Here is a 27,561-nt window from a genome sequence, read left to right on the forward strand (position 1 = left end):
TCCTAGAAAGGGGTCTGCTACATGTGACCCCCTTCATTATATTAAAAAAAAAAAAAAAAAAAAAAAAAAAAAAAGTTACTAGCAGCTACAGTTGTACTTCTAATTCATGGACAGCCATATGCAATACTACCTTTCCCCAGTAGTGGCCACTGCAGAGGCAAGACAAGGTGATTTTGGACACTAAACCCCCAGTGCATAAGGGACTGTGGGTGGCTGAATTTTCCAAATTGACCTGACAGGTTCCCTTTAACTCTGAAACAGGAGGTACAGGATGGGATAAGTTGTCAACTTTGCAGAGTTTCTAATACTAATACTATTAATGCTCTAAAGGACAAGGCAATTTTTGTTTTTCAATTTTCGTGATAGTAAAAAAACCAAAAACTTGCTTTGTGTTGTCATATTATTCAGAATGATTTTACAGTTCCGTCTATGGCGCTGTGAGGGCTCGTCTTGGGAGAACGCTGCAGGTCACCTGTTCAGTTGCGTTCTGCGAGCCCTGCTTCCACTTCACAAGCCATGTCACACTCATTGTCACTTGGCTGGTTCGGAGTCAAAAATATAAAGAGCTGTGCTTGGTTATGTGCGCCACAGCGCTCTTCTGAAGGATGCAGTCTTTTTTCTTTTTTGTTTCTTCCTTCCACACATATATTAGAACCCGGCTTTGACTGGTCCACAGGTGAACTGGTGATTTCCCGGGTGGGCCATGGAGTCAAGTTGGCCCCCAGTTCAAACTGGCATGAAACAGTACTACCATTATACCATGGATAGAAGGCAGCCCCTGGCCACGTGATGGGCACACAGGTGCACAGCTTGTTACCAGGAGGATGTCTGATACTGTCTGTAACAAGCTGGCCATCACATGGCCACAGACTGATTTTTGGCTACTAGAAGAAAGGAGAATGGATAACAGGAAGAAGAGATCTAGTAAACTGATACCGATATTGTAAAATTGCACAACTTTTTATCATACAAAACAGTAAAATTTGCCTCTCCATACTTGTCTGGAACTGGACAACCCCTTCAAGTGAGATCACCAGCTATCCCATATGCAGTCAGGCCTGTTGCGTGTGGCAGCACCCCAACTCACAAAATTAAATGTTACTGTCATATATAACACATTAACCAGCTATACAAGTTACTAAAGACTGCAGTGACTTCTGTTTGGGGGTTTCAGTATCCACTACATGTCCTCCATGCATTAACCCCTTAGGCCAGGGCTACTCTGACTTTCTGCAGAACTACAAATTGGTTTTGAGCTACCGATGCGATGCAAATAAAGGCATTTGGCTGTATGTAATCTGGTTGGTTGTAGCAGTCACTATCTATAGTTAAAATCAATCAGCGTAGCCCAAGTCTAAATCTGGCCATACACAATAGATATTGGACAATCATATTGTGGTCATCCAATCCATAATGGAACTGATGGAATACGTTTGCAGTATTTTCATGAGCGATCACTAGACATTAACGGCCATTTCAACCAATGGCCAGCTTTAGGTAGGGTCTTCACCAAGCACAATTTTCGAACACAAACTTTTTTTTTTTTTACGGCACCAAAGAAATATTCATGACAGTTAAGACAAATTGTAATATATAGTTATTACCTGCCGTCCCTTCTCTGCGTACTAGATACTAGCACTGTGAAGCAGAGGAAGACTCAGCTTGGTTAGCCCACACCAGGGAATGCTGATGCTGGAGAGCAAGGCACAGGAGGGAAGAAGGTATACAAAAACGCATGGGGAATGGGACATTTGGTAATGCATTACTGATTTGTCCACTGTATTATCCATCGCTGATGGATATTAGTATAAACATAGCGATTTAAATAGGCCAGTTTGTTCGTTTAGGTGGGGTCGGTCACCTATTTTGCATTCAGCTGTCCCCCATCTTTTAAAGAAATTCTCTTGTGTGCTTGATGTGGAAGAGAATATTGTGACAGTAGATTATAAGATCTCAGACTTTGATACCAGATATTGTTTTCAGATTGTTCGCTCTAGGTGCAGTTGGTTCTTTTGGTGACATTTTGGAATATTACAAATTTGCTTCAGCAGGCACAAATATTTCATTGGTGCACTAAATAGACAATGTTTGGGTCCTAGACAACCTCCTTTAAGGTTGAAGACACATGGCACAATGCAGTCTGCATACGGTCTGTGCCAATGGTGACTTGAATCACATTGTTAATTATTTATTGACTATACCTTTTTTCCTGTGTTAATGGACGTGCCTGTTTGCGGGTAAACCTGTAAAAACTGCTAGACCGTGAACAAGGACTAATCAATAGATGATTAACAGTTTTAGTGAAAACACCGGCAGTGCTGCGGCATTGTGTTACGTGTTTTCACCCTAGCTGGCCTTCGAACTGCCAAGCAAAAACTTGGTTGCTGGCTCACTGCATATTTTATGCAACATGAGAAATGCAAGACTGTCGACAGCACATAGCCCTTTGTAAACAGCGATGTGCTGCCAATGTGCAGCATCTGTTGCACCACACTATGTACTTTGGTCTGTTAAAAATGGCATTGTAGGCAAGTGTTGATCAATGAACTGTATTGCCATTGGTGCTCAACAGCCCAAACAATGTGCTAGCCAAGTCAGCCCTACAAGGGTTTTGTTTTTGTTTGTTTTTATTTGCCATTTATCTTCAAAACAGGTTTCCTTTTTGGAAGAAAAAAAAAAATTGTGTGATTTATGATTTTTTTTTTAAATTTTATTTTATTGCTGTGGAATGCCTGTGGTGGCAGGGAAGGAACAATCTGACAACTAAACCCATACCTTGTGATTGTCAATATTGTCACCTTCCCGCAGTCGGTTAGGGTCTATCTCACAGGGCTTGGGAGAATCACATATCTAGAATAAAGTACAAAGTGAAAATACATAAGGACACAGAGCTCGTCATTTGTTATAGAAAAAAACGTGTGCTACAAAAGTGATCCATAGTTTATGGAGCGATCAAAAATGCAGTGAAAAGGAGAGAAGAGAACATTTTCCCCTTTTTATTATCGTTTTACATGGCTGTTCTGCACTCTCTTAGTTGGTCTGTTTGTTGACTGCCAATAAACTCCACAATACTGTATACAGAAATACCAACCATGCTTTTCAAAGACTCAAGCCTTGCTAAAAGGAAAAAAGAAAAAGAAAAAAAAAAAAAGTGGTTTCTCACCCTGTATGCTATGTGACCACGAATGGTTCACAACCCCTTGCAAATTTTGTCTATTTTGAATATTGATTTTAAGAATAAACCATTTTAAAAGGAGTTTATACACCGTAGGGGGGAAAAAACCTACAAAAAAAAAAAAAAAAGTAAATAAAATTTACACCGAGTCATTTCAAAAAAAAAAAAAAAAAGCGATACTCACCTCTCCCCAATCACCCGCTGCTCAAAACTGTGTCCCCGCCAGTTACTATTTCTCATTTTCTTGCCACCAATTGTGGCCGCCTCTTTGTGATTGGCCGAGTAGGCATTGAAAGGGGCTCTATCATTGGCAAAAGTCATTTTTAACTAATCACATCCTTGCATAGCCTTTACAAAGGCTATTTCACACCTACCTTATGTATGTAAATCGCCTCAGGGCTCGTTCACATCTGCGTTGTGGTCTCCGTTCTGCAGGTTTCCGTTTCCTGCATAAAACAGAGCAGGATACGGAAACCTGCAGGAGGCTCTCACCCATTCATTTGAATGGGTGAGAAAGCTGTCCGGTCGTGAGCGGCAGTGAGCGTTTTGCGCTCTCCGCCGCGAAAATCATAAAACGCTCACTGCCGCTCACAGCCGGACCCGGTCTGTGCTTTGCGTCTTCTGGCATGCAGAAGACGGAAAGCACAGAACGGAAGGCTGAACGCAGGTGTGAACCTAGCGTCAGTAGTGTTTGAAGAAGTCCGTTTTTATCTATATGCTAATTAGGCTCCATCGTGCACAGGAAGTTGTCTGGCAGCTCTCCTCTCCTTGCTGTGTGCTATGTATGAGAGCAGGGAGGAGTAGTCAGCAGCAGCTGTGCTGTATATACAGAAGACGGTGCACAAAGAGACTTCCGGGGTGCACGGAGAAGCTAATTAGCATGTGAATAAAAATGGACTTATTCAAAATCTCCTGAGGCAATTTACATACAAAAGATAGGTGTGGAATGGCCTTTCTAAAGGCTATGCAAGGATGTGATTAGTTAAAAATGACTTTTCCCAATGATAGAGCCCCTTTAAAGGGCCTTTCCCAAGAAACACTAGGAAGTAAAGACCAGCAGGAAACCGGGCAACATCAAAACAGGAGCAGTAGAGAATCAATAGGAGTATTCTGTTTCAATTTATTTATCTTTAATTCACCACAACCATTTTTACCCCACAAAAGTGAATGGACACGGGCACAAAAATGTGTGGCCGCCTCTCCAGTTCTCTGAGGTGGGATCTGCATTGATCAGATACTTATAGCATATCTTGTGGGTATGTCCTTGGTGTCTGAGACGTGAATACCACTAAAAAGTTTAACAATCGCAAAATGATGGCAGAATTGTTGGTAATAAATATAACTAACAATATGGGCATAGGTATAGGGGTTCAGAGACATCAATCGCTACAGAGCCTTGAAATCTAAGGATACCCAAAGGACTCTCTACAAGACAAGATGACACCCTCTTACCTCATCTATAACATTCTTTAAAGTGACTTTCAGATAATGGTTTCCAACAATCTTCATGGTCTCATCCATACAACGAGTGGCTATAGAATTCCCCCGAAAGATGGTATTGGCTTCCCTGGAAAGGAAAGCAGTGACTGGATGAATATTACAGGAGGTTATACTATAAACCATACATAAGGTCAGTCTCCATAAGCACGCACTGAGTGTCGTTCAGGTCCAGCTGTGCAATAGTCGTCACAAAGGGAACTAGTTTCTGATGGTGAAGAAGGAGCCGGACTAGAGGGAGGATAGCGTCATTCTTGTCTCTGCAAATCTCTCCCAGGATGAAGGCAGCGGAGGCAGTGATGGGCTGAAAGAGACAGCAGATTAAGCTCACAATTCCCTCATCCATGTTATCATTGTTGGAACTAATGTATTATAATATTAAACTATACAAATAAAATATAGTTCACAATCAATACTGAAATTCTGTATTTGCCCTCAGGTAGTTCCTCCCTGAAACTGCAGTAAAGTAAGAAAGCTTTCAGATATATAAGAGTTATTCATTTTTTTCTGATCAATTATCACAATGCAGAGAAAGAACCAAAGAGAAATCTGAATCCCATCAATATTTGGTGTGACCTTTGCCTTCCATCAATTCTTCTTGGCGCACTTGCAGACAGTTTTTGAAGATATCTTGGAGAACTAAGCTCAGATCATCTATGGATATAGGCTTGCTTAAATCCTTCTGTCTCTTCATGTACTCCCAAACAGACAGGATGATGGTAATATAAGGGCTCTGTGGTGGGCATATCATTTTAAGGATTACCAAAGGGTAACATTCACACCAAATATCGATTCCTCCTTTCCCTAAACTTGCCTAAAACATTTGCACAAAACTGTATGTGTTGTGTATGTTCTGCCATGTATACAAGCTGTCTGAATGTGCTCTAATACAATACATCAAACTGTATTTTTTGTTGTTGTTGCCAACATCATGCATTACTGCAGTTTTGACCATATACAAAATGTGAAAGCCGCAGGAGTCAATTTTGGCTGCAGAGCGGTTTTAGTGCAAGTGGATGAGACTTGAATAAATCTCTTCTCCGATGCTGCTGCTTTTCTACAATCCCACAGCATATAAACCTAATATAGAGCAAAATGTGGTCAGTATTATAACGGGTGACAAATATTTATCTAGCAGTCAGGAAATTACATTGCAAGCGTATAAAAGCATATATATTATATAAATAAATTATAGATCTATACATATTAAACATATATGAATATATGTAATATATATTTATATGTGTTTATTATATTTAATAGAAAAATATACATAATATTTAATATATCAAAATATATATATGCATGTCTTTTCAAATTCTTTTAGACCATGCTGCAACAGAAGAAACACAGCCCCCTCTTCTGGCCACATGTAATACTGGTGATGGATGCCTGTATGTGAAGAGGGTTTGGATAACAGAGGATCTTGAGACAGGTGAAGAAATCTACAAATGCAGGTTATATAGACTCTTTCGCCATAACATGACCTTAATATAGACAAGGATTAGAATTCAAGATTGGAGTAGAACAGTTACCGTATATACTCAAGTATAAGCCGAGCCGAATATAAGCCGAGGCCCCTAATTTTACCACAAGAAACTGGGAAAATGTATCGACTCGAGTATAAGCCGAGGGGGGAAGTGCAGCAGCTACTGGAAAATTTCAAAAATTAAAATAGTTGGAGATTTTGGGAGTTCAGTAGATGCTGGGGAAGGGGAGGGGGTGTTTTGGTTGTCCGTCTGCCCCTTCCCTGAACTTGAGGACTGAGTTTTTTTTTCCCCCACTAGGAATTCAGTCTGGCTGAATATAGGGGATCTGCAGTGCTCCTATTAACCCCTTCCCGACGGAACAGGAGCACTGCAGATCCCCTATATTCAGTAGACCAGGCATTTTCAGACACAGGGATACCTAATGTGTGTGTGTTTCACAGTCATTCTCTACTTTTGTATGTATTCTAGGGAAAGGAGGGATTTAGAACTTTTATTTACTCCTTTTTATAGCTTTTTTTTTTTTCACTATTTTATGGGAGATTCTATACATTACTATTGCAGCTGGTCATAGACCCCCCCCCCCCCCCAAAAAAAAAAAAAATAAAGTAAAAAAAATAAATAAAAAAAAAATAAATAAAAATAATAATAATAATAATAAATCTATCTATCTATCTATCTATCTATCTATCTATCTATCTATTTTTTTTTTATTTATTTATTTATTTTTTGCTTGACTAGAGTATAAACTTAGACACACTGGGTTAGTGGTACCTATAAATTTGTAATTAGAAACAGAAAGGGTACCCTAATTAACTGAAATGAGAGTTAAAACATAACTTTTATTATGACTAATTAAAACATAATAACTGGTCCCCCCTCCATAAAAGACAAGGAATAGGTTATTCAATGAATAGATGCCAACCCACCCTTTGATATTCAAACAAACAAAAAGGGGTGGAGAGTTCCCAATGTACTCAGTATTATTGCCCTAGTGATACAGCTGAGTACATTGGGAACTCTCCACTCCTTTTTGTTTGTTTGAATATCAAAGGGTGGGTTGGCATCTATTCATTGAATAACCTATTCCTTGTCTTTTATGGAGGGGGGACCAGTTATTGTGTTTTAATTAGTCATAATAAAAGTTATGTTTTAGCTCTCATTTCAGTTTAATTAGGGTACCCTTTTTGTTTCTAATTGACTAAAGTATAAGCCGAGGGGGGCTTTTTCAGCACAAAAACTGTGCTGAAAAATTCGGCTTATACTCAAGTATATACTTGATATCTTTTTTACCTTTATATTCACAAGAAGACCTGTTCTAAAAAAAATGCAGGCCCTCTTCCTCATGCTTCAAAAGGTAAAAATTTCAGTGATGTGCTCAGTGAGGCCTGGTTCACATCTGCGTTCTTGGGGAGACCGCTTGCGGACCCCCTCACCAGTATAACATACGCATTAAAAAGCGGTTAGCAAAGAAACCACACAGACCCCATAGACTATAATGGGGTCTGTGTGTTTACTGCACGGTGTCCATACAAATCACGTAGAGAGAAAAGCACTGCTTGCAGCATCTACCTGGACATCCGATGCTTTCACCATCAGGGTTTTCAGTGGGATATAGAAGTCTGATGGCAACACGTAATCTTCTGTATAACAGATGCTCAGCCTCAGAGAGCCCAGATCATCATTCTTTGATGATTTACTTCCATTGTCTTTAGGCAGAAGCCAATACCTGAAGAAAAAGCAAAAGTTGTAAGGAAATCACAAAGGTACATTCTTCAAAACGCTCAATATCTTCATTCGGTGAGGGTCCATGTGATAATCTGACAAACTTATGTTTACAATCTACATATACCCCAGGTTTAGTCTTGCAATGAGATATTCATATCCTTTCAGCTCTTTACAATTATCTAGACCAAGAATGTACCAAGGCCAAGGATGTGATGAACGTTTTCATCAGTATGAGCTGCAAATCTTAGGAGGAGGAAAGCCTTCTTTGAGACCAGCAGCACCATTGCCCAGGGATCAGTCTTGAGCGTACCATCCTCTAGGACAGTGGTTCTCAACCTTTCTAATGCCGTGACCCCGCAATACAGTTCCTAATGTTGCGGTGACCCAATTCAGTTTGGAACACGCGTCCATAACGGGGTGCATTCCAGCTGAATAGCGCTGCTGCAGACAGTAGTGCAGCTTCTCAGTGGCCAAAGCCATCGGAAATATGTATTTTCTGATGGCTTTAGGCATACCTCGCAACTTTTGAAGATTAGAAAGAGGGACAAAATATGCGTCACGCGCCGCAGCAAATTTAGCTCCGCCCACTTTTATGTTGACCCCCGCCCATTCTCATTCATTTTTCATGTGCTCCCACACAGTATAATCATCCTACAGTCACTTGTACATTATATGTCCCCTCGCCTTCTCTCCCCCAGTTTCATATAACCCCATCTATTTCCCAGTTTCATGTCCCCCCATCTCTGCCCCCACTGTCATGCCGTACCCCCCCTTCATCTGCCCACAGTTTCATGTCCCTCCATCTCTTCCCCCAGTTTCATATCCCCATCTCTGCCCAGAGCTTCATGTCCCTCCATCTCTGCCCCCAGTGTCATGCCGTCCCCCCTTCATCTGCCCAGAGTTTTATGTCCCTCCATCTCTGCCCCTAGTGTCATGCTGTTCCCCCCCCTTCATCTGCCCCAGTGTCATGCCATCCCCCCACAACGGAATGTGTTCACGTGGAACCCCGTGTGAACTAGCCTTCATTATCCTCATACAATGAGGCAAATCAATATGGAGGCTCGTGCCGCAGTTTCAGTGAGGATTCTGCCGTAGAAACAGAGGCAGGATTGGCTAGGATGCTTCTTTTTAGTGCGGTGAAGAATGAAGCATCCGTTACTGCCTCCTGTTGAGAACAATGGGAAGCAGATTAGTGACTGAATTTGTAGAGTATATTGAGGCAGAAGACAGTCTCAATTCTCTCCAAGTTCTTCCATGTGAACATACCCTTACCTAGCAAGCAGCGATTGCTCATGAATTGTATGGTGCCAGATATTTACCATGCCTGGTGGGATGCAGAGTCGTTCCTAAGTACTCTCACTGGAATTCTTATCTCTCCAAGAAACACATCCTGAGCGAGATTTCCATTGTTCCACAGGTCAACTCTGGAAAGTAATGGATATGTTATAGGAACAGAAAAATCCTCAAAAACCGAACTTTAGGTACTCAATAGGGCCAAAATCACAGGGGCTACGTAGAGCTTACAACACATCATACAGAAAGATCTGCGACTTCACTACCCCAAGTGGTATTAGCAGAAAACAGCACAGGATTATGTATCTGCACACAACCATTCAGATGGTCAAGCAAAAAAACATACAGACCCTATGAACATATTCACTTGGTGTATCTTCTGCAGAAAAAAAAAATATTAAAATGGTGCACTATTATGTATAAGCTCCACAAATGATTCTTTGGTATAAAAGGGTTTCCAGGACTTATCCTAAAGTCATCAATTAATCAGTCATCCATTGAAGATGAATGGGGATCCCACACCCGAGAACCCCACAGATCAGCTCCCTGAGCTTCGGCTGCACGGGCCATGTGACATGACATTCATTGGCCTCATGGCCTGCTTCCAGCTCTATACTATTCAAGTGAATGAATAAAAGCACAACAGCCATACAGATGTACACCCCGGCCGTCAGTAGGTAGAAGAGGCTGCAGCACTCACCCGAATCCATCAAATGCAGTCAAGGCACAGCCAGGGCTGAGGCCTGAAGTGGCAGGGGATTCAAAAAGAAAGCGCTGATCTGTGTTTTTAAGACATGCCCAGTTTATAGCCATTTTTATCTAAAACTGGGCAACCCCTTTAAAATGTTTGGACTATTCCTTAGCAACAGATTCTGTAGCTGATGGGAGACACATCCAGATCTCCAAATGAATGTAGAGACCTAGATACATCACCCACATCCAGATGGAGCGTTGGCAGCGTGCCAGGGTACATATGAGTGGGAGCAATATGGCCATCACTTCCGTGATACTTATGTGATTAATCTCTATAGATTTCTGCATGGGTTTTGGGACCAACAGGTGATTTGATCTGCACCTAATACAGTAATACATATCCTGTGTGGTGCAGATAAAGACCACACAAGGTACACAATTCATACATAAATTGGGGTAAATTTTTTGTAAGACTAGGTGAACAGTCCTGCTGGCATAGAGGCCACTTCATCCCGGTGTAGATTTCCATTCTAACATGCCAGAAAATTGGGGTGCGTTTTAATAAATCAGCCAGGCAGAGGCTTCTCTACAATGTCCACATCCGCATAATATAGCAAGGAAGGCACGAATTGGGGCTTGAGGTGAATATTTGGCACAAGAAGGAGCCTTGTGTAAAATGTGCACCTCAATATCACCAGTTTTCTGGCATAGAAGGAATGATAAATCCCCCCCCCCCATTGTATTGATACTATTGCACTACAAGCAATACGTTCTAAAATTATATGTATGTCTGTAATAGGAAATGATATGGGGAAACCCCCCGCACCGTGTAGACCTCCAGTGAAATAAAATCACAGTATAGAATAATTTGATGAGTAATCCACATAGGAAACAGCACTGGCAAGGTAATAGTAATGAAGGAAGGCAATCTACAGCGAAGATCTTGTTTAGTGCAAATTAGCATGTAAAACAAAGGCTGCATGTGACAAGCACCCACGCATCCCTCAGAAAAAGAAGTTGCTCAATAGAAGAAGCGGAGCCTGTCGAGCGCTTATGATCAGGTTACAAAGCACTTTCTACACAGGCAACTGACTGGCAATAATATTCAGTCAAAACAGTCTTATCATGTAACTGCCGGTAGTCAAATATATCCAAACACACAGGAACACAGGATTTGGAAAAGATGATCTAGTGTGAGGATACGCATGTGAAGCTTTGCTTGGCAGAAGAACAATAAAACACAATGTTAAAGCCACACACACTTAAAACACCATGCAATACCTGGACTAACTGCGGGAAAGAACAAACAGGCCCTTTGCTACCACTTGGTCTTAGAGAGGTCGTACCAAATAGGATAGGGCATAAGTGTCTGACTGGTGGAGGTCCAACTGTGGGGTATCAGGGTCCCAAATGGACTACAGTCATGCATGTTCACTGATGTTCTATTCTACTTTATAGGACTGTATCTCATAGTCGTCAAGTTAAAAGGAAATAAACTTGTACAATTGCCTCACCATTCAAGTAAGGGTCCCATTCTCATGATCGGTGGGTGTCCCAGCAGCCGGACTACCACTGATCAGACACTTATTCCCCCCAAAAAATTTTCTCCAACCATCTTAGGTGGTGACAGTCTGTTGTCTTGATCAGTACTCGATATGACCATGATTTCCATATTGTGGCCAGTTATCTTGTACATTTATTCTCCTCACCGGTAACTTTGTAAGGAAAAAGGAAATCAAGGCTGGGTTTATGAAAATTGCCAGACCAGAGAAAGTTCCTGCATTCATGGCCATGTCCATTGGCAACCCACCAGGGCAAAAGACTGTCACCACTAAGATGGTTAGAGAGAAAAAAAAAAAAAAACAATGATATTGTTATGTTCAGCTCAAGTGTAATTGTCAGTTTATACACTAGGAAAGTCACCCAACATATATGAAGCATACGGTGATATCTGGGAACTGAGAAAGCATAGTTAACAACACTTTTTAATACAGCTGTATACAAAAAATATAACAGATGTACTGTGCAAATGTTTTAGGCAGGTGTGGAAAAGAACGCTGTAACATAACGCTTTCAGAAATAGAAGGGTTAAGTGTAAAGTTTATTTTTGTCAATGAAGTAAATAAGTGAATGAAGAAAAGAGAAATCTAAATCCCATCAATACTTGGTGTGACCGTCCTTTGTCCTCCATCAATTCTTCTAGGTACATTCTCCTAGGAGCTCGGGAAGGAGGTTCAACTGAGCACAGATTTTATGTGGATGTAGGTTTGCTCAAATCCTTCTCTCTCTTCATGTAATCCCAGACAGACTGGATGATCTTGAGATCAGGGATCTGTGGGGGCCATATCATCACTTACAGGACTTCCTCCAAGGGGCAGGAACTCCAAATATCGATGGGATTTAGATTTCTCTTTGGTTCATTCACTTCATTGCTAGTTGACAAAAAAAAACAAACCAAAAACTATTGAACACTTCTCTTTCTAAAAGCTTTCTTAGTTTGAAGCATTCTTACACAGATGCAAAGAAGTCTTTGCAGTGCGGTCCTTATATGCAAGTCTGTCTATGCGTTCAGTGGCGCAGTTTCATATCAAGGGACGACATTAATAGCAAATGTTATTCTAAGCCATACAGATGTCTATTCCTATTATTATTTTCTATGTTAAAGAGGACCCACCGTGTTCCTTTATTATTCCTCCTTAAAAATTCCTGAATAAATTGACAACTGGGTGTTACCACTCCCACATGTCTAAGGGGTGTGTCCCTGTGCAATCTAACACTGGCTGCAATTATTGGATATACCCACAACTAGTAACACCCAGATGTCAATTTTTTCATAAATGTCTAGGGGAAATAAGAGAGAAACTGCAGTGCAAAGTTATAACAATATAAGAAGTTGCTTCAAGACTGTTATACTACGGAGATCTGCATGTAATTCCTACAGTAGACATGCCAGGTCCCCTTTAAGTTGTCCTAGAAAAATATTAAGAAAATATACATTCAATGACAACTGAGGCAGAGACACACAAGAAAACGGCAGACACATGCTGCTTACCACACTGTGACACGACTGTAATAAGGACAAAAAAAGATTGGGGTTAAGTAGCCAGCATTTCAGGCAAGGAAATTGGTGCAAATGACAAGACATCCAAACATCACAATGTGAAGATGTGTCTAAGTTACTTTATACACAAACCTATTGTTTTGTGCATGTAAAACTTCTTGTTTGTAGGATCGTCCTGTGAATAAGTCTCCAACTAAACACTAAAAAGTGGTGGGTGGAGAACTGACTACTAAAGCAACCACTACCCCAGAGCAGGTGTAACAAAAGAGTAACACTTGGGTTTTGTTTTGTTTTTTTAATAGGTTCTTGCCTAGTTTTGGATTCAACTGCATCAAGTGAACCTGAAATAACCTTAGAAGGATTTTCTAAGATCAATGAAAAGGTGCCCAAAGGGTTAGTTCACACGTAGTTTATTGGTACGGATTTTGAGACGGGAAGCCGCGTCAGAATCTGGACCAAAATGCACCTGCCGCGGCTAGCCGTGACTTCTGACAGTCACGGCTTTCCGCTCCGGATTAGGCCCAGATGAATGGGCCTAGTCTGGAGGGATTGTCCTGATGCCGCGGCGGTTTCAAGATAGGGCAGGTCGCTTCTTTTTTTCCGCGGAAATGACCGGCTTCCATTGAATTCAATGGGAGGCAGTTTTGTGACCTGGATTTTGATGCGGATTCCGCATCAAAATACGGAACAAAAAACTGTGTGAACTAGCCCTAAGGGTAAATTGACATCTGTGCTCAGTGAGCGCTTGGGGATTCCATTCCTCAATCCACTTTAAAAATGTGGACGGAAAAGTCCTGCAAGCAGAAATTTTCTCTCCAGATTTTTCGTGCAGAAATCTGACAGACCTTATTGTAGTCCATAGAGTCTGTGGGTTTCCACGGGTAACCTCTTTTAAAGCAGATTGAATTTCTGTTTTTTGGGTCCCCAGGTGTAGCCAAAGAAAAGAAACCCAAGCGCAGATGTTTAACATTCACCTGTTAAATCCCACACCTCTCCAGTGGTCTGTGCCACTCTTAATGGGCTATATAGCTGGCCAAAATGGTAAATTCTAGATCACAAGTAAAACCTGTGCTGTCCAAAATAATAGAACTACAAAGTTCTTAAAGCCCCATGCACATGACTATTTATTTTCTCATCATTACGGAGACCATGGACCCATTCATTTCTAAGGCCCCATGCCAGTGTTATTCACAGGTCCACAGAGGAGGCATCATGGATCTGGGTCACAAAATATGGAGTAGGTCCTACTTTTGTATGTTTTGTGGTCTGCACTCATTCTTACAAGTGTAAGTGTCCATACAGAACATGGATGACACATGGGTACCATCCGTCTCCCATATAATAATGTGCATGGACCCTCACAGTGACTTGCCAATCATAAAAAATACTCTGGTTGCTAATTGTAATGTTGCCAGACAGTGTTTTCCACACAGTCTCAAATTTGGAACCATCAAGCGCAGTCGTCACTGTCAGCACAGGCTTCAACTGTGATTTAAAAAACAAAACATGTAGCATCTCTGGAATATGCTCATTCCATTTTCATATCTGTGGCCAAAACTTTAAGGCTGAGCTCTGAAATATATAGGTTTATATGATTTGGCATTAATAGAGTACATCCTGACTGGACTCCCAGGAGAGACCATAAGAGTCCAGACGACCCCGCCCACACACAGTGATTGACAGCTTCCTATGTACAAATACTGATTGGCAGAACTTCCTGTATCAGTGTATACAAAGAAGACCGTCAACCCCTGTGTGTAGGCGGGGTAATCTGGACTATTACGGTCTCTCCTAGGAGTCTGGTCAGGATATACTCTGCTTCTTACTCAGAGATCCTCATAATCCGAGGATTCAAGTTAAATTAAACAACTCTTATTCAATGTGAACAGTCAGCAATGACACAAACATACATAGCTTCCATACGTCACAACAATGTAGGTTTCTGAGCCTGAAACAGGAAGTCAATCCAGATTTGGTGCAAGAGTAAAGGAAATGTGGACTACAAACCTTACTTCAAGTTTCTCAATATCTTCTTCTTCTACTTGAAACTGGGATTTCTTAGTGTAGCTGCTCGACCTGGTCACCTACAAATAAATGTTCGGTATTATTAAAAAAATTAAAAAAAAAATCAATTAAAAAAAATAGTATACAAAGGGCACCCACTCATCTGAATGAATGAGACCTTGGGCAGAGTTTATTACCAAGACTGAGAAAATTTGTAGAGACTGGAACCATCCATTGGGCACTCGTCATCTATTATGTATAATGGAAGGAATCAGAACGCTGGGCACAGCCAGAATTATATGGGCTCTACCAAGTATTGGCAGTCCTTTAAAGGGGCTCTATCAGCAAAATCATGCTGCTAGAGCCCCACATATGCGTGCATAGCTTTTAAAAAGGCTATTCAGGCACCGGGACCGGAGGACATCGGAGGAAGAAGAGGCGTGGAAGAAGCTGAAGACACACCCTGAATGCCCGCCCAGCGTGCATGTTCGGTAAGTAGATAGCATTCTTTTTTAGGATATTATTTTAAAACGGGGGGGTAGTTTAATATAACTTTTACGGTGCCTGAATAGCCTTTTTAAAGGCTATGCACGCATATGTGGGGCACTAGCAGCATGATTTTGCTGATAGAGCCCCTTTAATGGGTATAATTCACCCAACGGGCAGAATGGTAGAGAAAACCTATTCCTGGCAACAAGTGAAAGACTAAAGATCATAATCTGAAATTATAAAATCACTTCTTCATTCACCTCAAAGTAGAATTTCTCATTAAATTGTGGATTACTCGTTTTCTTCTTCACTTTAGTTTTCTTTTGGTCATTTCTAAAATAAAAGACAAGCATTAATGTGGTGCACTAAGCAACAAAGACATCTGGTATGGTATATGGATTCTTGGCAGGTGGTCCATTAATTTTTGGAAAAATCACCCAGGGCTATTGCCAATTAGCTGTCTCAACAGGTTATGATGCCCACAAGCGCTGCAGAGTCTTCACTGTGCCAATGAAATCATGTTCTGTAGCAGCTTAGTCCCATTGAAATGAATGGGATTGAGGGTCAATATCAATCACAGGGTCCTATGATATATGTGGCGCTGTGCTTGGCAGTCAGTAAACGGGCTGGAATTGCGCTAGGACACTGTGGCCTCTTCTACCAGCTAGTCGGTGGTGGTGTAAGACCCCCCCCAACGACCACATACTGATATCTCCGAAAACCCCTTTAAAATACAAGGATTGGATGAAGTATCAGGCTATGTAGAACATTCCCTAATTTACTATTTTTTTCATTTCCATACATACATGCATTGAGTTGGCCTTCGGTTTCTTATACAGAAAGGTATTTACCTAGATGGGCCAACAAGAGATACAGAAGCATATGGATCGCAGCTCTGCCCGTTCACTAGAGGTAGCCCCTCACATTCTACAATACTAAATAAAAAAGGAAAAATAGGTTTAGACTTAGAAATTGACAGGAGTAAAAGAGTGAAACCAGCTCCATTTTCTAGGAGAACCTGTAAGGTCAATTTGGGACATTAATCCACCCACATGTCCCTATGGACAGGGAGGTTTTATGTCCCAAATTGTCGTTTTAAAGTAATCTGTGCCTGCATATAAAATTAAAAACAGACATTTATACTTCCCTAGGGCAGTTCTCCCAGTGCCCGCACGGTTCTTCAGTGAAGTGTAGTTTAATTGCGCATGCGCCGAGGTCTTGTACATGCGCACTGAAGCCAAGTTGTACCCTCTGGCTTCAGTGAAGAACTGCATTGTTGCTAGGGGTACGGCATGAGCAAGAGTATAAAGCTTTTTTATTTTTAGTGCGGGCACGTATGGCTTTACAACAGTAGTCTCCTGCTCCATAAGGACCCTAAAGTGGTTAAGTTTCCCAACTCAATCTGACAGGTTCTCTTTGAGGATTCCTTTAGTCTAGTCTTTACTTAAATATTGAAAAGCAAGCTATGGCTTATATACCGTATACAAGACAGATAAAAACAGCAATTCACCAAAGAACATTTAGACGAGTTAAAGAGGTTGTCCAGGAAAAAAGAAACATTTTTATATTAGGTCAGAGAAGTTTAAAAAATAAGTTAAGCCATACTCACCTGTCCCAAGTTCTCCGGTGTCTCCCAGTGTGGTCCCATCCTGCTGCCCCTTTCACACTGTACACTGCTGACTTTAGGCACAACTCATCTAGCTGTTACTTACAGAAGTACTCCGATGACTCTGCTATAGTAGGCCTCATCACTGATGGCGACGATAGGGAATGGTGGTGGACTTTAGTAAACGGTGAAGTGCTCCGATCCCGTTGGAGATCCAAGGGTCAGGCATTGAGATAGCCAAGACCTATAAGTACCTGGGTGTGCCCCTCAATAATAAACTGGACTGGGCTGATCACACTGCACAGAAAGGGTCACAGCAGGCTCTACCTGCTCAGAAGGCTGAGGGTCTTCAGAGTCCAGGGGCCACTTAGGGCCTTTTTGAACTCTGTGGTTGCTTCAGCCATCTTTTTCGGTGTGGGCTGCTGGGGGAGCAGTATATCAACCAGGGACAGAAATAGACTTGACAGGCTGATCAGAAGGGCCAGCTCTGTCCTGGGGAGCCCCCTGAACCCAGTACAGGTGGTGGGTGACAGAAGGATACTGTCTGTGGTGACCTCCATGTGGGAGAATAAATCCCACCCCACGTATGAGACCTCAACGGCACTTGGCAGCACTGTAAGTGACCGTCTGCTTCACCCCAAGTGTGAGAAGGAGCAATATCGCAAGTCCTTCCTCCCAACCGCGACCAGGCTGTATAATCTACATCAGACCAAGCGAAGAGCGAGAGCTAAATGATCCTGAAGTCATCTTTCTTTTTTTTTCTTAGCTGTTATGGATTCCTAGTATTTTTCTCAACTTATGGGTGTCTCCGTCTGTAATATATTACTGTTTATTATTCTGTATCTGTATTATCCATGCTGCTATAAGGGAGCCTTTACACGATGTAACGCTGCGCTCATTCTGATCGTTAAAAAGACGTTCAGAATGAGCAGCTCCCATTCCCTATGCTTTCAATGTGAAACGCGCGTAATACATTGAAAGCATAGGGGGAAAAAGCTTCCCATTGATTTCAATGGGGAGCGCACGTATGCCGGCTCCCATTCGAGTCAATGGGAGCTGCTTTTTACGCGCTCATTCTGAACGTCTTTTTACGATCAGAATGAGCGCAGCGTTACATTGTGTGAAGGCTCCCGAACACTGAAATTTCCCCATGGTGGGACTATTATCTTATCTTTTTCTTGAGGAAATAGTCTGCGCCGCACTGCGACGTCCAGCGTCCCTTTCCTTAGGTCAATGATTAGTCCCAGTGGTCACATAACCGCAGAGGTCAATAAGGAAAGCGCAAAAGATGTCACAGGTAGCTACGTGCAGAAGAAAACACGAAGCATTGTGGAGACCACACTGAGACACACCGGAGCACCGGAGAAAGGAGAGTACACTAGGAGGCACCATAACCAGTATGGGTTTGTGTGTAATGAAGGGAAAATGAGGGTGGGAGAGGATCACTTAAAAACTGTTACATCTTGGGCATTATAAAACATAGAAGCTTGATTCTGGTTACTTAAGAAAGAGAAGACCCTCATCGTTCACAAGACAAGGCTGCAGTTCTACCTGTGCCATTTCAGGAGATATCACTGCTTGAAAATACAGTTAGTATTGGAATATTTATATGCAGCTGTGAGATCTCTAGAAATAATATAGGTAGAAGCGAGTTTCTACATTTTAGAATACCGGAGATATAAACTGTTTGAAGTGAGGGGACAGCTCTCAATAGAGAAGCGCGAGAAAAATAAAGAAATGCAGCATTTCACACAAAGGAGCCAAAATATATTGCAAAGTTTATTTACTTAAACACTGCCCAAAAAAAAATAAAAATAAAACGGTTAGTTATGTTTTAAGGCTCTGTTCACACTATCATTATGACTTTCGCAAAGTTACACCCAATGACTTATTCTTGGCATCAAAAATAATGTAATGGCCAAGAGACCTTCCAAAGGAGGCTCTCAATGTCAGTGTGAACAGAGCAACAATATTGGATGCTTTATCAAAATGAATATAGTCTTGGCATATCTGTACCCATTAAATCTGCCCCTTTCATTGGCACCTCTCAAGGCAAAGTGAGTTGTTTTTTTTTATTCAAAAGGTCAGGGCTCCCAAGACTGCATGTGACCCTTTTTGACACTACTGTGCAGCTGAGAGCTTATATAGGGCAGGGATTTGTGTAGAAAGCCCCTGATGGCACCCTACAAAGCATTTAGGTGCCCACGTTCCTCATTATTCAGGAGCCTATCACGGGGTTTGTCAAAGCAGAAAATCAGCGATCCAGAGATTCTCTGAAACCGTAACATATGTAAAATGTATAGCCTGTAATGTATGAGACAGCTTTGTGGTTTGCATACGGCTTATAAAGCCGGTGAATTCATGGCATTCTTCAGCCCTGGCAGACTGGCAGAAGAGGTTAACAGTAATTTGTATTTATTCAAAGCCTCTGTGCAGCCGCCTACGCTTCCTCTCTGTGCGAGTTACGGAAAAAAGGAAGTGTCCTGGTGGCTTTTCAGAGCTTGTCATACTGACCACCGTGCATTGCTCATTGCACATGTTCCCAGATATACTTACTGTACCATAAGCTGCTGCACCGATCCATTGTCAGTAATCAGCTCATTTAGCTTCAGCTCCAGGTGGACTTTTCCCTGCGAGACAGAAGAATTATACGTTATAAGGCAGAAAGCGCCAACGTCTTGCAGCTCATGAGTCACGTTGAAAGGACACATGATGAGAAAAACATTAGGGGGAGAAGGATAATGCATTAATGTGAAAAGATCAAGGTCATGGCTGTGCAGGTATTCCACTGGGGGAAGAAACCTGCCTGCAGAATTTGCAGAAGAGATCAGCCTTTGCATTGCAATGGTAATAAGTAGAGATGAGCGAACACTAAAATGTTCGAGGTTCGAAATTCGATTCGAACAGCCGCTCACTGTTCGAGTGTTCGAATGGGTTTCAAACCCCATTATAGTCTATGGGGAACATAAACTCGTTAAGGGGGAAACCCAAATTCGTGTCTGGAGGGTCACCAAGTCCACTATGACACCCCAGGAAATGATACCAACACCCTGGAATGACACTGGGACAGCAGGGGAAGCATGTCTGGGGGCATAAAAGTCACTTTATTTCATGGAAATCCCTGTCAGTTTGCGATTTTCGCAAGCTAACTTTTCCCCATAGAAATGCATTGGCCAGTGCTGATTGGCCAGAGTACGGAACTCGACCAATCAGCGCTGGCTCTGCTGGAGGAGGCGGAGTCTAAGATCGCTCCACACCAGTCTCCATTCAGGTCCGACCTTAGACTCCGCCTCCTCCGGCAGAGCCAGCGCTGATTGGCCGAAGGCTGGCCAATGCATTCCTATGCGAATGCAGAGACTTAGCAGTGCTGAGTCAGTTTTGCTCAACTACACATCTGATGCACACTCGGCACTGCTACATCAGATGTAGCAATCTGATGTAGCAGAGCCGAGGGTGCACTAGAACCCCTGTGCAAACTCAGTTCACGCTAATAGAATGCATTGGCCAGCGCTGATTGGCCAATGCATTCTATTAGCCCGATGAAGTAGAGCTGAATTGTGTGTGTTAAGCACACACATTCAGCACTGCTTCATCACGCCAATACAATGCATTAGCCAGTGCTGATTGGCCAGAGTACGGAATTCGGCCAATCAGCGCTGGCTCTGCTGGAGGAGGCGGAGTCTAAGGTCGGACCTGAATGGAGACTGGTGTGGAGCGATCTTAGACTCCGCCTCCTCCAGCAGAGCCAGCGCTGATTGGCCGAATTCCGTACTCTGGCCAATGCATTCTATTAGCCCGATGAAGTAGAGCTGAATGTGTGTGCTTAGCACACACATTCAGCTCTACTTCATCGGGCTAATAGAATGCATTGGCCAATCAGCGCTGGCCAATGCATTCTATTAGCTTGATGAAGCAGAGTGTGCACAAGGGTTCAAGCGCACCCTCGGCTCTGATGTAGCAGAGCCGAGGGTGCACAAGGGTTCAAGTGCACCCTCGGCTCTCCTACATCAGAGCCGAGGGTGCGCTTGAACCCTTGTGCACACTCTGCTTCATCAAGCTAATAGAATGCATTGGCCAGCACTGATTGGCCAGAGTACGGAATTCGGCCAATCAGCGCTGGCCAATGCATCCCTATGGGAAAAAGTTTATCTCACAAAAATCACAATTACACACCCGATAGAGCCCCAAAAAGTTATTTTTAATAACATTCCCCCCTAAATAAAGGTTATCCCTAGCTATCCCTGCCTGTACAGCTATCCCTGTCTCATAGTCACAAAGTTCACATTCTCATATGACCCGGATTTGAAATCCACTATTCGTCTAAAATGGAGGTCACCTGATTTCGGCAGCCAATGACTTTTTCCAATTTTTTTCAATGCCCCCGGTGTCGTAGTTCCTGTCCCACCTCCCCTGCGCTGTTATTGGTGCAAAAAAGGCGCCAGGGAAGGTGGGAGGGGAATCGAATTTTGGCGCACTTTACCACGCGGTGTTCGATTCGAACATGGCGAACACCCTGATATCCGATCGAACATGTGTTCGATAGAACACTGTTCACTCATCTCTAGTAATAAGTGTTCCTGCAGCATAGGGATGGGGTTCTAGAAAACCTCTAACATCCTATAAGAAACTGAAGACAAAGCCAGATTTATAAAGCAATAGAAGAACCTGGCTCAGAGACTCCCTAAGTAAGGCTAAGTTCACACTGGTACTGCAGAGTCTGTCTAAAATTGGGGAACATGACCATTTAAGGGCTGTATTTTTTGTGTGTGCAGAGTTGTATTTTAAGACGTCAGGTAACTATAACTGTTTCTTTATCTTTTATTGATGTTGGAACTGCAGGGGGCATTTTCTTGCAGCCCCCTAAGGCTGTGTTCACACTAAGGAATTTGCTGTAGATTTGGCCCCTGAATCCGGAGCAGATTCCTCCAGGAATTTGCCTATCATTGTTTTCAATGGGAGGCAGAAATCACAGCAGGATGCAAAAAAAACAAACAAAAAAACCCCCAAAAACATCCTGCTTGATCTGGCCACAGATTCTGTGGCGGATTCAGCCGCGGGGTTCACGGCTTGAAACTCCCTCCTGATTAGGCCCGTTCACCCTAATCAGGAGGAGCATGCCGCGACGGGATGCTGGTGCAGTGCATTGGTATCCCATCTTGGCTAGACCACGACGAAAATGCCGGCAGCGAAAAACGAAGTGAAATTCATTTTAATTTGCCGCCATGTGAACATACCCTAAAACATTTTTTGTGTTTCGTTAATGATGTTAGTTTTGTGTTGAAAATGAATATAGGATTTGACGTGACACAGTAAATTGTTAGAGACAGGATCTCACTCCATACATTACTAGCAAGTCAAGAATCTAATGAGGTATTCTCTGTTAAAAAAAAGATATGGTAACTTTTTCAGATTATGGCACTTCAGTAAGTAGGCGGAGTAGGAAATGTAGTAACATCTCAGGACAGTCATGTATTGTAAAAAAATTTATTTTTTTATTCTGTAACCTTTTATAAATAGGTTTCATCTAGTCAGAAAAATCATCATAAATCAAGTCCCCCCCCCCCCCCCCAGCTCTTCCATCATTTTACACACCAACACAAACCATCTAACCATCCAACAATCCTTTATGCCTCACAATATAATTATGGGAATAACCATATATCATAAACATCCCAGCATACAAAGTAAGTAAGGCTATGTTCACATTTTGGCCAGATTGGGCCTACAGGTCACAAAGTTCACCTGAAAACTTCAGACAAAAGAGTCTGATGCCCGTAAAACCACCACTTTTGTCCACCACTTTCAGTTTTAAAATGATGGACTCCCCATTTTAGTCCATAGAGTCCATCAGGCTATGTAAGTGCTATTTTAATTGTCTGCCTATCCATTGTTCTGGTTCTCCAATGGACCATAACAACGGAGAACTGTCACTAATGTAATCTTACCATTAAACAAACTGGATTGGTTATTTTATGGCTAACCCAAACATGAAATGGGGAGAAAAAAAAAAGAAAGAAAAAAGTCTTTCATAAGAAGGACTAAGGGGGAAAGAGCATTCATGTCACTTTCTTCTATAGTTAGTAACCAATGTGACCTGTTTGCAATAAGTAAAGATATAAGAACTTCAGGAGAAAAATCAAATGTCAATGTCAAAGTTAATCAGTCTAGATAAAGAACTATATATGTACATACAGTATAATGCACGAAGGTTACAGAACCATTGGAGCGTCACCTAGAGAGCCAATACACTCCCCCCTTACCCTTAGTATACCCATACACTCCCCCCTTACCCGTAGTATACCCATACACTCCCCCCTTACCTGCAGTATACACATACACTACCCGCTAACCTGTAGTATACCCATACACTCCCCCCTTACCCGTAGTATACCCATGTACTCCCCTCTTATCTTTAGTATACCCATACACTCTCCTCTAACCAGTAGTATATCCATATACTCTCCCCTATCCCGCATTATACCCATTTACTACCCCCTAACCTGCACTATACTCCTACAGCTTCTTTGTATCCATTCGTACTGTACAGATTTTGCGGATTTTGCTGGTGAATCCACCTCAGAATCCACCCCCTCACAACAGAAGTCTATGTAGACCGCTAGCTTTTTTTTTTTTCCGTGAGCGGTATGTTCCGGATCACGGAAAAAAGAAGCGAGCCGCCCTTTCTTCAGGCGGACTCCACAGTTGATTAAGTTGCAGCGTCCGCCTTGCAACAGCACCCTCCGGACTAGGCCCATTTATTTGTCGGAAGCCACGACAGTCATGGCAGGCGCATTTTGGTCCTATTCTGACGCGGCTTCCCGCATCAAAATCAGGACCAAAATACGCAGTCCCGTGCCCCGTGTGAACTAGCCCTTAGAACAGAATCAATCAAAAAAAAAAAAAACTCAATACAGGTTTAATTAATTTTTTTCCTGCAGTTTTTGATTTTACAGGTAATACATGCTAAACACATATGTTTCACATGTAAAATTAAGAAACCAAACGGGGTTTTTTTGCCTATACAATTCTGCACCATGTGAATGAACCTTTATAATTCAGTGAATAGAAACATGCATGTTGGTTATATTGCCAGCTGAAAATGTCAATACTTTGGGGGATTGTATTTGATCTATTATTCACTGGACAATTATAAAGCTAGCCATAGTAAGGATTTTTGCTAGAAACTATATAGAAAATATTTCTGTGGTCAGGGCAGTCTTGTCATTGCATACATTGCATACATACTGTGTAATGGCTACAGATTGCGTACACGTATGGGGATCATTAAACGCAATGTATAGACATAGAAACGTGGCCACAAATTCCACGTTTGATTGTAATGTTTGTCAGGGAGCAGCCATAAGTGAAAGTATATAGAACACAATATACCATTCCCTTCCAGGGCTCCTATATTTTCATGGGCGATAGTGAAGTACAGTAAACGCTGTGATATCAGCACCAACAAAGAGAAATTCTAAAGCAGGAATGATAAGATATAAAATGCTTATTATGAGGGAGATTATAGTCCTAGCCTGCCATGGTATGGTTAACTCAATATCAATAAGAAGCATTATAATCTAATGTGACTGCAGGAGGTCGAATATTGAGCCAAGTCCAAAGTCAGTCATAACTAAAGTAACATAGTAAGAAGCGTCATAAGTGAAGCGCCCAGTATGCCATGGTACATGCTTATTAGATAGGACTAGGACATGCTTGGGCAAGTTTGAGAGATAGCGTCGTACACAACTACTAATAGTGTTTTTTCCTATGTCCTTGTACAAGACGTTACCCTGAGAGTCAATAATACCGGACCACATTCTGCTTAGTAGTGAAATATTGTACGTGACATTACTGCCAGGCTCCAACTTACTACATAATAGACATGCCATAGGATATACTACCAGTACATCTCATCACTGATGGTATAGGATCACCCATACAACAACAACAAGTATACCTAGTAACACTACAGATATCCAACGGGGAGATTGTCTTGAATAGGGGCGAACGGTAAAAAATGGGGTTATATAGCACCATTCTCTCTCCACTGGTTGTACAGCTTGTTGCATTCCAACTTTTCTTCCCACCCACAATAATCTATGGCAAATATATAGCTATATATTCCCCTCCTTACAGCACATGCATATGCTACAGTTTGCTTATCTCCGTTACTCGTACATCTACTCTTTTGACATAATACACTACAATACTTCATGCTTGTCAGAATAAAACTGACATACAATCTTGGGCAAGTCCCATTAGACTTCCATACATGACAGATCTGGATGCCTTTTTTTAGGCTCAAGGGTGCCACCGCAACCCACTGTTAATCTACAATGGTGTGATGGGAAAGGGGGAAGTTTGGAGACAGAAGGATCTCCCTCCATCTAACTGGTTATGTTGCAGTCAGCATTGACTAGGGAATATAAGGTGTTAGATACACAAGATCTGTATTGTATATCATTCCAGCTGTTACAGTGGGGCATCCATTGTATAGTGCGGCTGACACCCTCGACTGATAGACACAGCTCCTGTGCCAGTGCCATCTCTGCACTGTAATATTCCAGGGTCCTGAGGGAACTATTATGTTCCCATAGTGTACTATTTTGGCACTGGGAAGGAATGGGTTAAAGCTGTACCTATGACAACTGAACAGCAAAGATTATTGTTCTGGTACCCCATAAACCAAAAAATCTGCTCAGACAAATTCAGGGGTTTGGGTGGGATTAATAAACGGGTAAAAATATTCCTTCAAGGCTGAAGTTTAGATATTAAAGAAGGGACAGGAAATAAAGTCTCAATGATGAAGTCTTAGCTTGCTGTCTTTTCATGCCAGTCTTAAAAATTTTTTTTTTTTTTTTTGTTTTTTTTAAAAGCGTGTTATTTCTTGCCGATTACATCCCACGTCCCTTATGCTTCTGCAGATCACAGTGTGAAGAACATAACATAATGATATTTCCATGAAATGTACTCAGACCAAATGTGATTTTCATTAACCGTACCTGTACTTCTGAATTAGAATCTATAGGTTGAAGCGCAAACCAGGGTTCTTTACCATAGTACCTGCACAAATCCTCTCTTTTAATGGCAACTTTTCCTGTAGTACAAAAAAAAAAACAAAAAAAAACATGTTAATAAATTACAATAAAACTAGTGAAATATATGCCCATCCAGAAAACCCCCAAAACTTTAATTATACTAGAGGTTGGCCAATAGCAGGGTCACTTTACAATAGGGGCAGAGTCAGCAATGCCAAAGTGTTAGACCACTCACTCCTACCCAAGCCATTTAGGTCCAACAACCTGACTACAAGCTAAAGGGAGAAGAATACAGCAACACTGCAGTAAATGTAATGTTTGTACATGCTAGTTAAAGCAGGAATATATTCATGTCGTAGGGCAATTCCCATACTTCAAAAACATACTGGTAAGAAAACATTCCAAATGAACCCAAGTCGGGGGTTTTTCACTTTTTACTATTTTGTACGCCTCAGTGCTTTTTTTTTTTGCCCACAAGCTACAAAAAGTTGTGAACCTCTAACATAAATCCTACACCATGCAAAATGAGGAGAGAAGGTTTTAAAAAGGTTTTCCAAGACTTGCTAAGTGATGACCTGTCCTGAGGTATTATCATCAATTAAAAATCTGTAGGAGTTCGACACCTGGAACCCCGCAGATCAGCTGGCTTCAACTTCAAGGACCATATGGCATGACATTCATCGTGACCAGGCCTGACCACCGTTTAGTCCCATTCATTTGAATGAGGCAGCACATGCTGTACAATCCCTGGTCATAATTGGGGTATAAAACACCCCAGTTCTTGAGACCTGTGGGGAGATCCCAGCAGTGGACACCCAACGAACAGCAAAGGATAGAGGGTACCTTGTTCTTACTGGAATACCCCTTTAAATCATTTTTATACCCACGGGCAGGTAGGTTAGGGTCACCCGAGTAAAAGCATTTACTCATTAAATCGGTGATTCTATTGCCAAAATATTGTCTTTGTCAATATACAAATTATTTCTTTGGAGCAACAAGAAGCATTCCACACCATCACTGCTCCAAGGGGTTAATTTTTACATCATCAAAAACAGCGATCTCTCAGCAAAGGCACAGAGTCACAATAGGAAAACGCAGTGTAATTCAGCGTGACCCTAACTTATCTCTCTGGGGGGATATAATGGGTTCTGGTGACACACTCATATAAAGGGGTTTACAAGATCTCTGATTGCTGTCATTCAATAGTCAAATTGTCACATATCTATTCTGGTCAAGTAAGGGTTACAGGTCTAACAAAAGAGGTCATGAGTTGTATGGGGCATGACAGTCACATTTTCTTTATGATACAGGACACCTACATATTTGAGGCACAAATATTCTTTAGCAAATCCACAGCACTTACTTCATCTGAAAATATACAGGATTTGGACAAAAAGTCCCTATAAGAAATGATCCACACCACTAAAATTCACTATAAAATAGATTTACTGACGGGGACTGAGGCCTTAACTTCCTGGCAGCTGCAAACA

The 27,561-nt window shown here is 41.9% G+C and overlaps 1 protein-coding gene across 1 annotated transcript in view; it reads right to left on the reverse strand.

Annotated features, from left to right (window-relative positions):
• RASA2 (RAS p21 protein activator 2) overlaps positions 1-27,561 on the reverse strand; it is a 69,913-nt gene that overhangs the window by 12,204 nt on the left and 30,148 nt on the right. The window contains exons 4-13 of the mRNA XM_075269018.1: positions 26,036-26,130; positions 19,590-19,663; positions 16,279-16,362; positions 15,688-15,760; positions 14,942-15,018; positions 9,207-9,311; positions 7,732-7,888; positions 4,828-4,976; positions 4,628-4,742; positions 2,776-2,850 (exon numbers count right to left, since the gene is read on the reverse strand). Of these exons, the coding sequence (XP_075125119.1) occupies positions 2,776-2,850; positions 4,628-4,742; positions 4,828-4,976; positions 7,732-7,888; positions 9,207-9,311; positions 14,942-15,018; positions 15,688-15,760; positions 16,279-16,362; positions 19,590-19,663; positions 26,036-26,130 (1,004 nt within the window). The remainder of the gene's footprint in view (positions 1-2,775; positions 2,851-4,627; positions 4,743-4,827; positions 4,977-7,731; positions 7,889-9,206; positions 9,312-14,941; positions 15,019-15,687; positions 15,761-16,278; positions 16,363-19,589; positions 19,664-26,035; positions 26,131-27,561) is intronic.

Source organism: Leptodactylus fuscus, chromosome 3 (assembly GCF_031893055.1).
Source record: "Leptodactylus fuscus isolate aLepFus1 chromosome 3, aLepFus1.hap2, whole genome shotgun sequence".
Lineage (NCBI taxonomy): Eukaryota > Metazoa > Chordata > Amphibia > Anura > Leptodactylidae > Leptodactylus > Leptodactylus fuscus.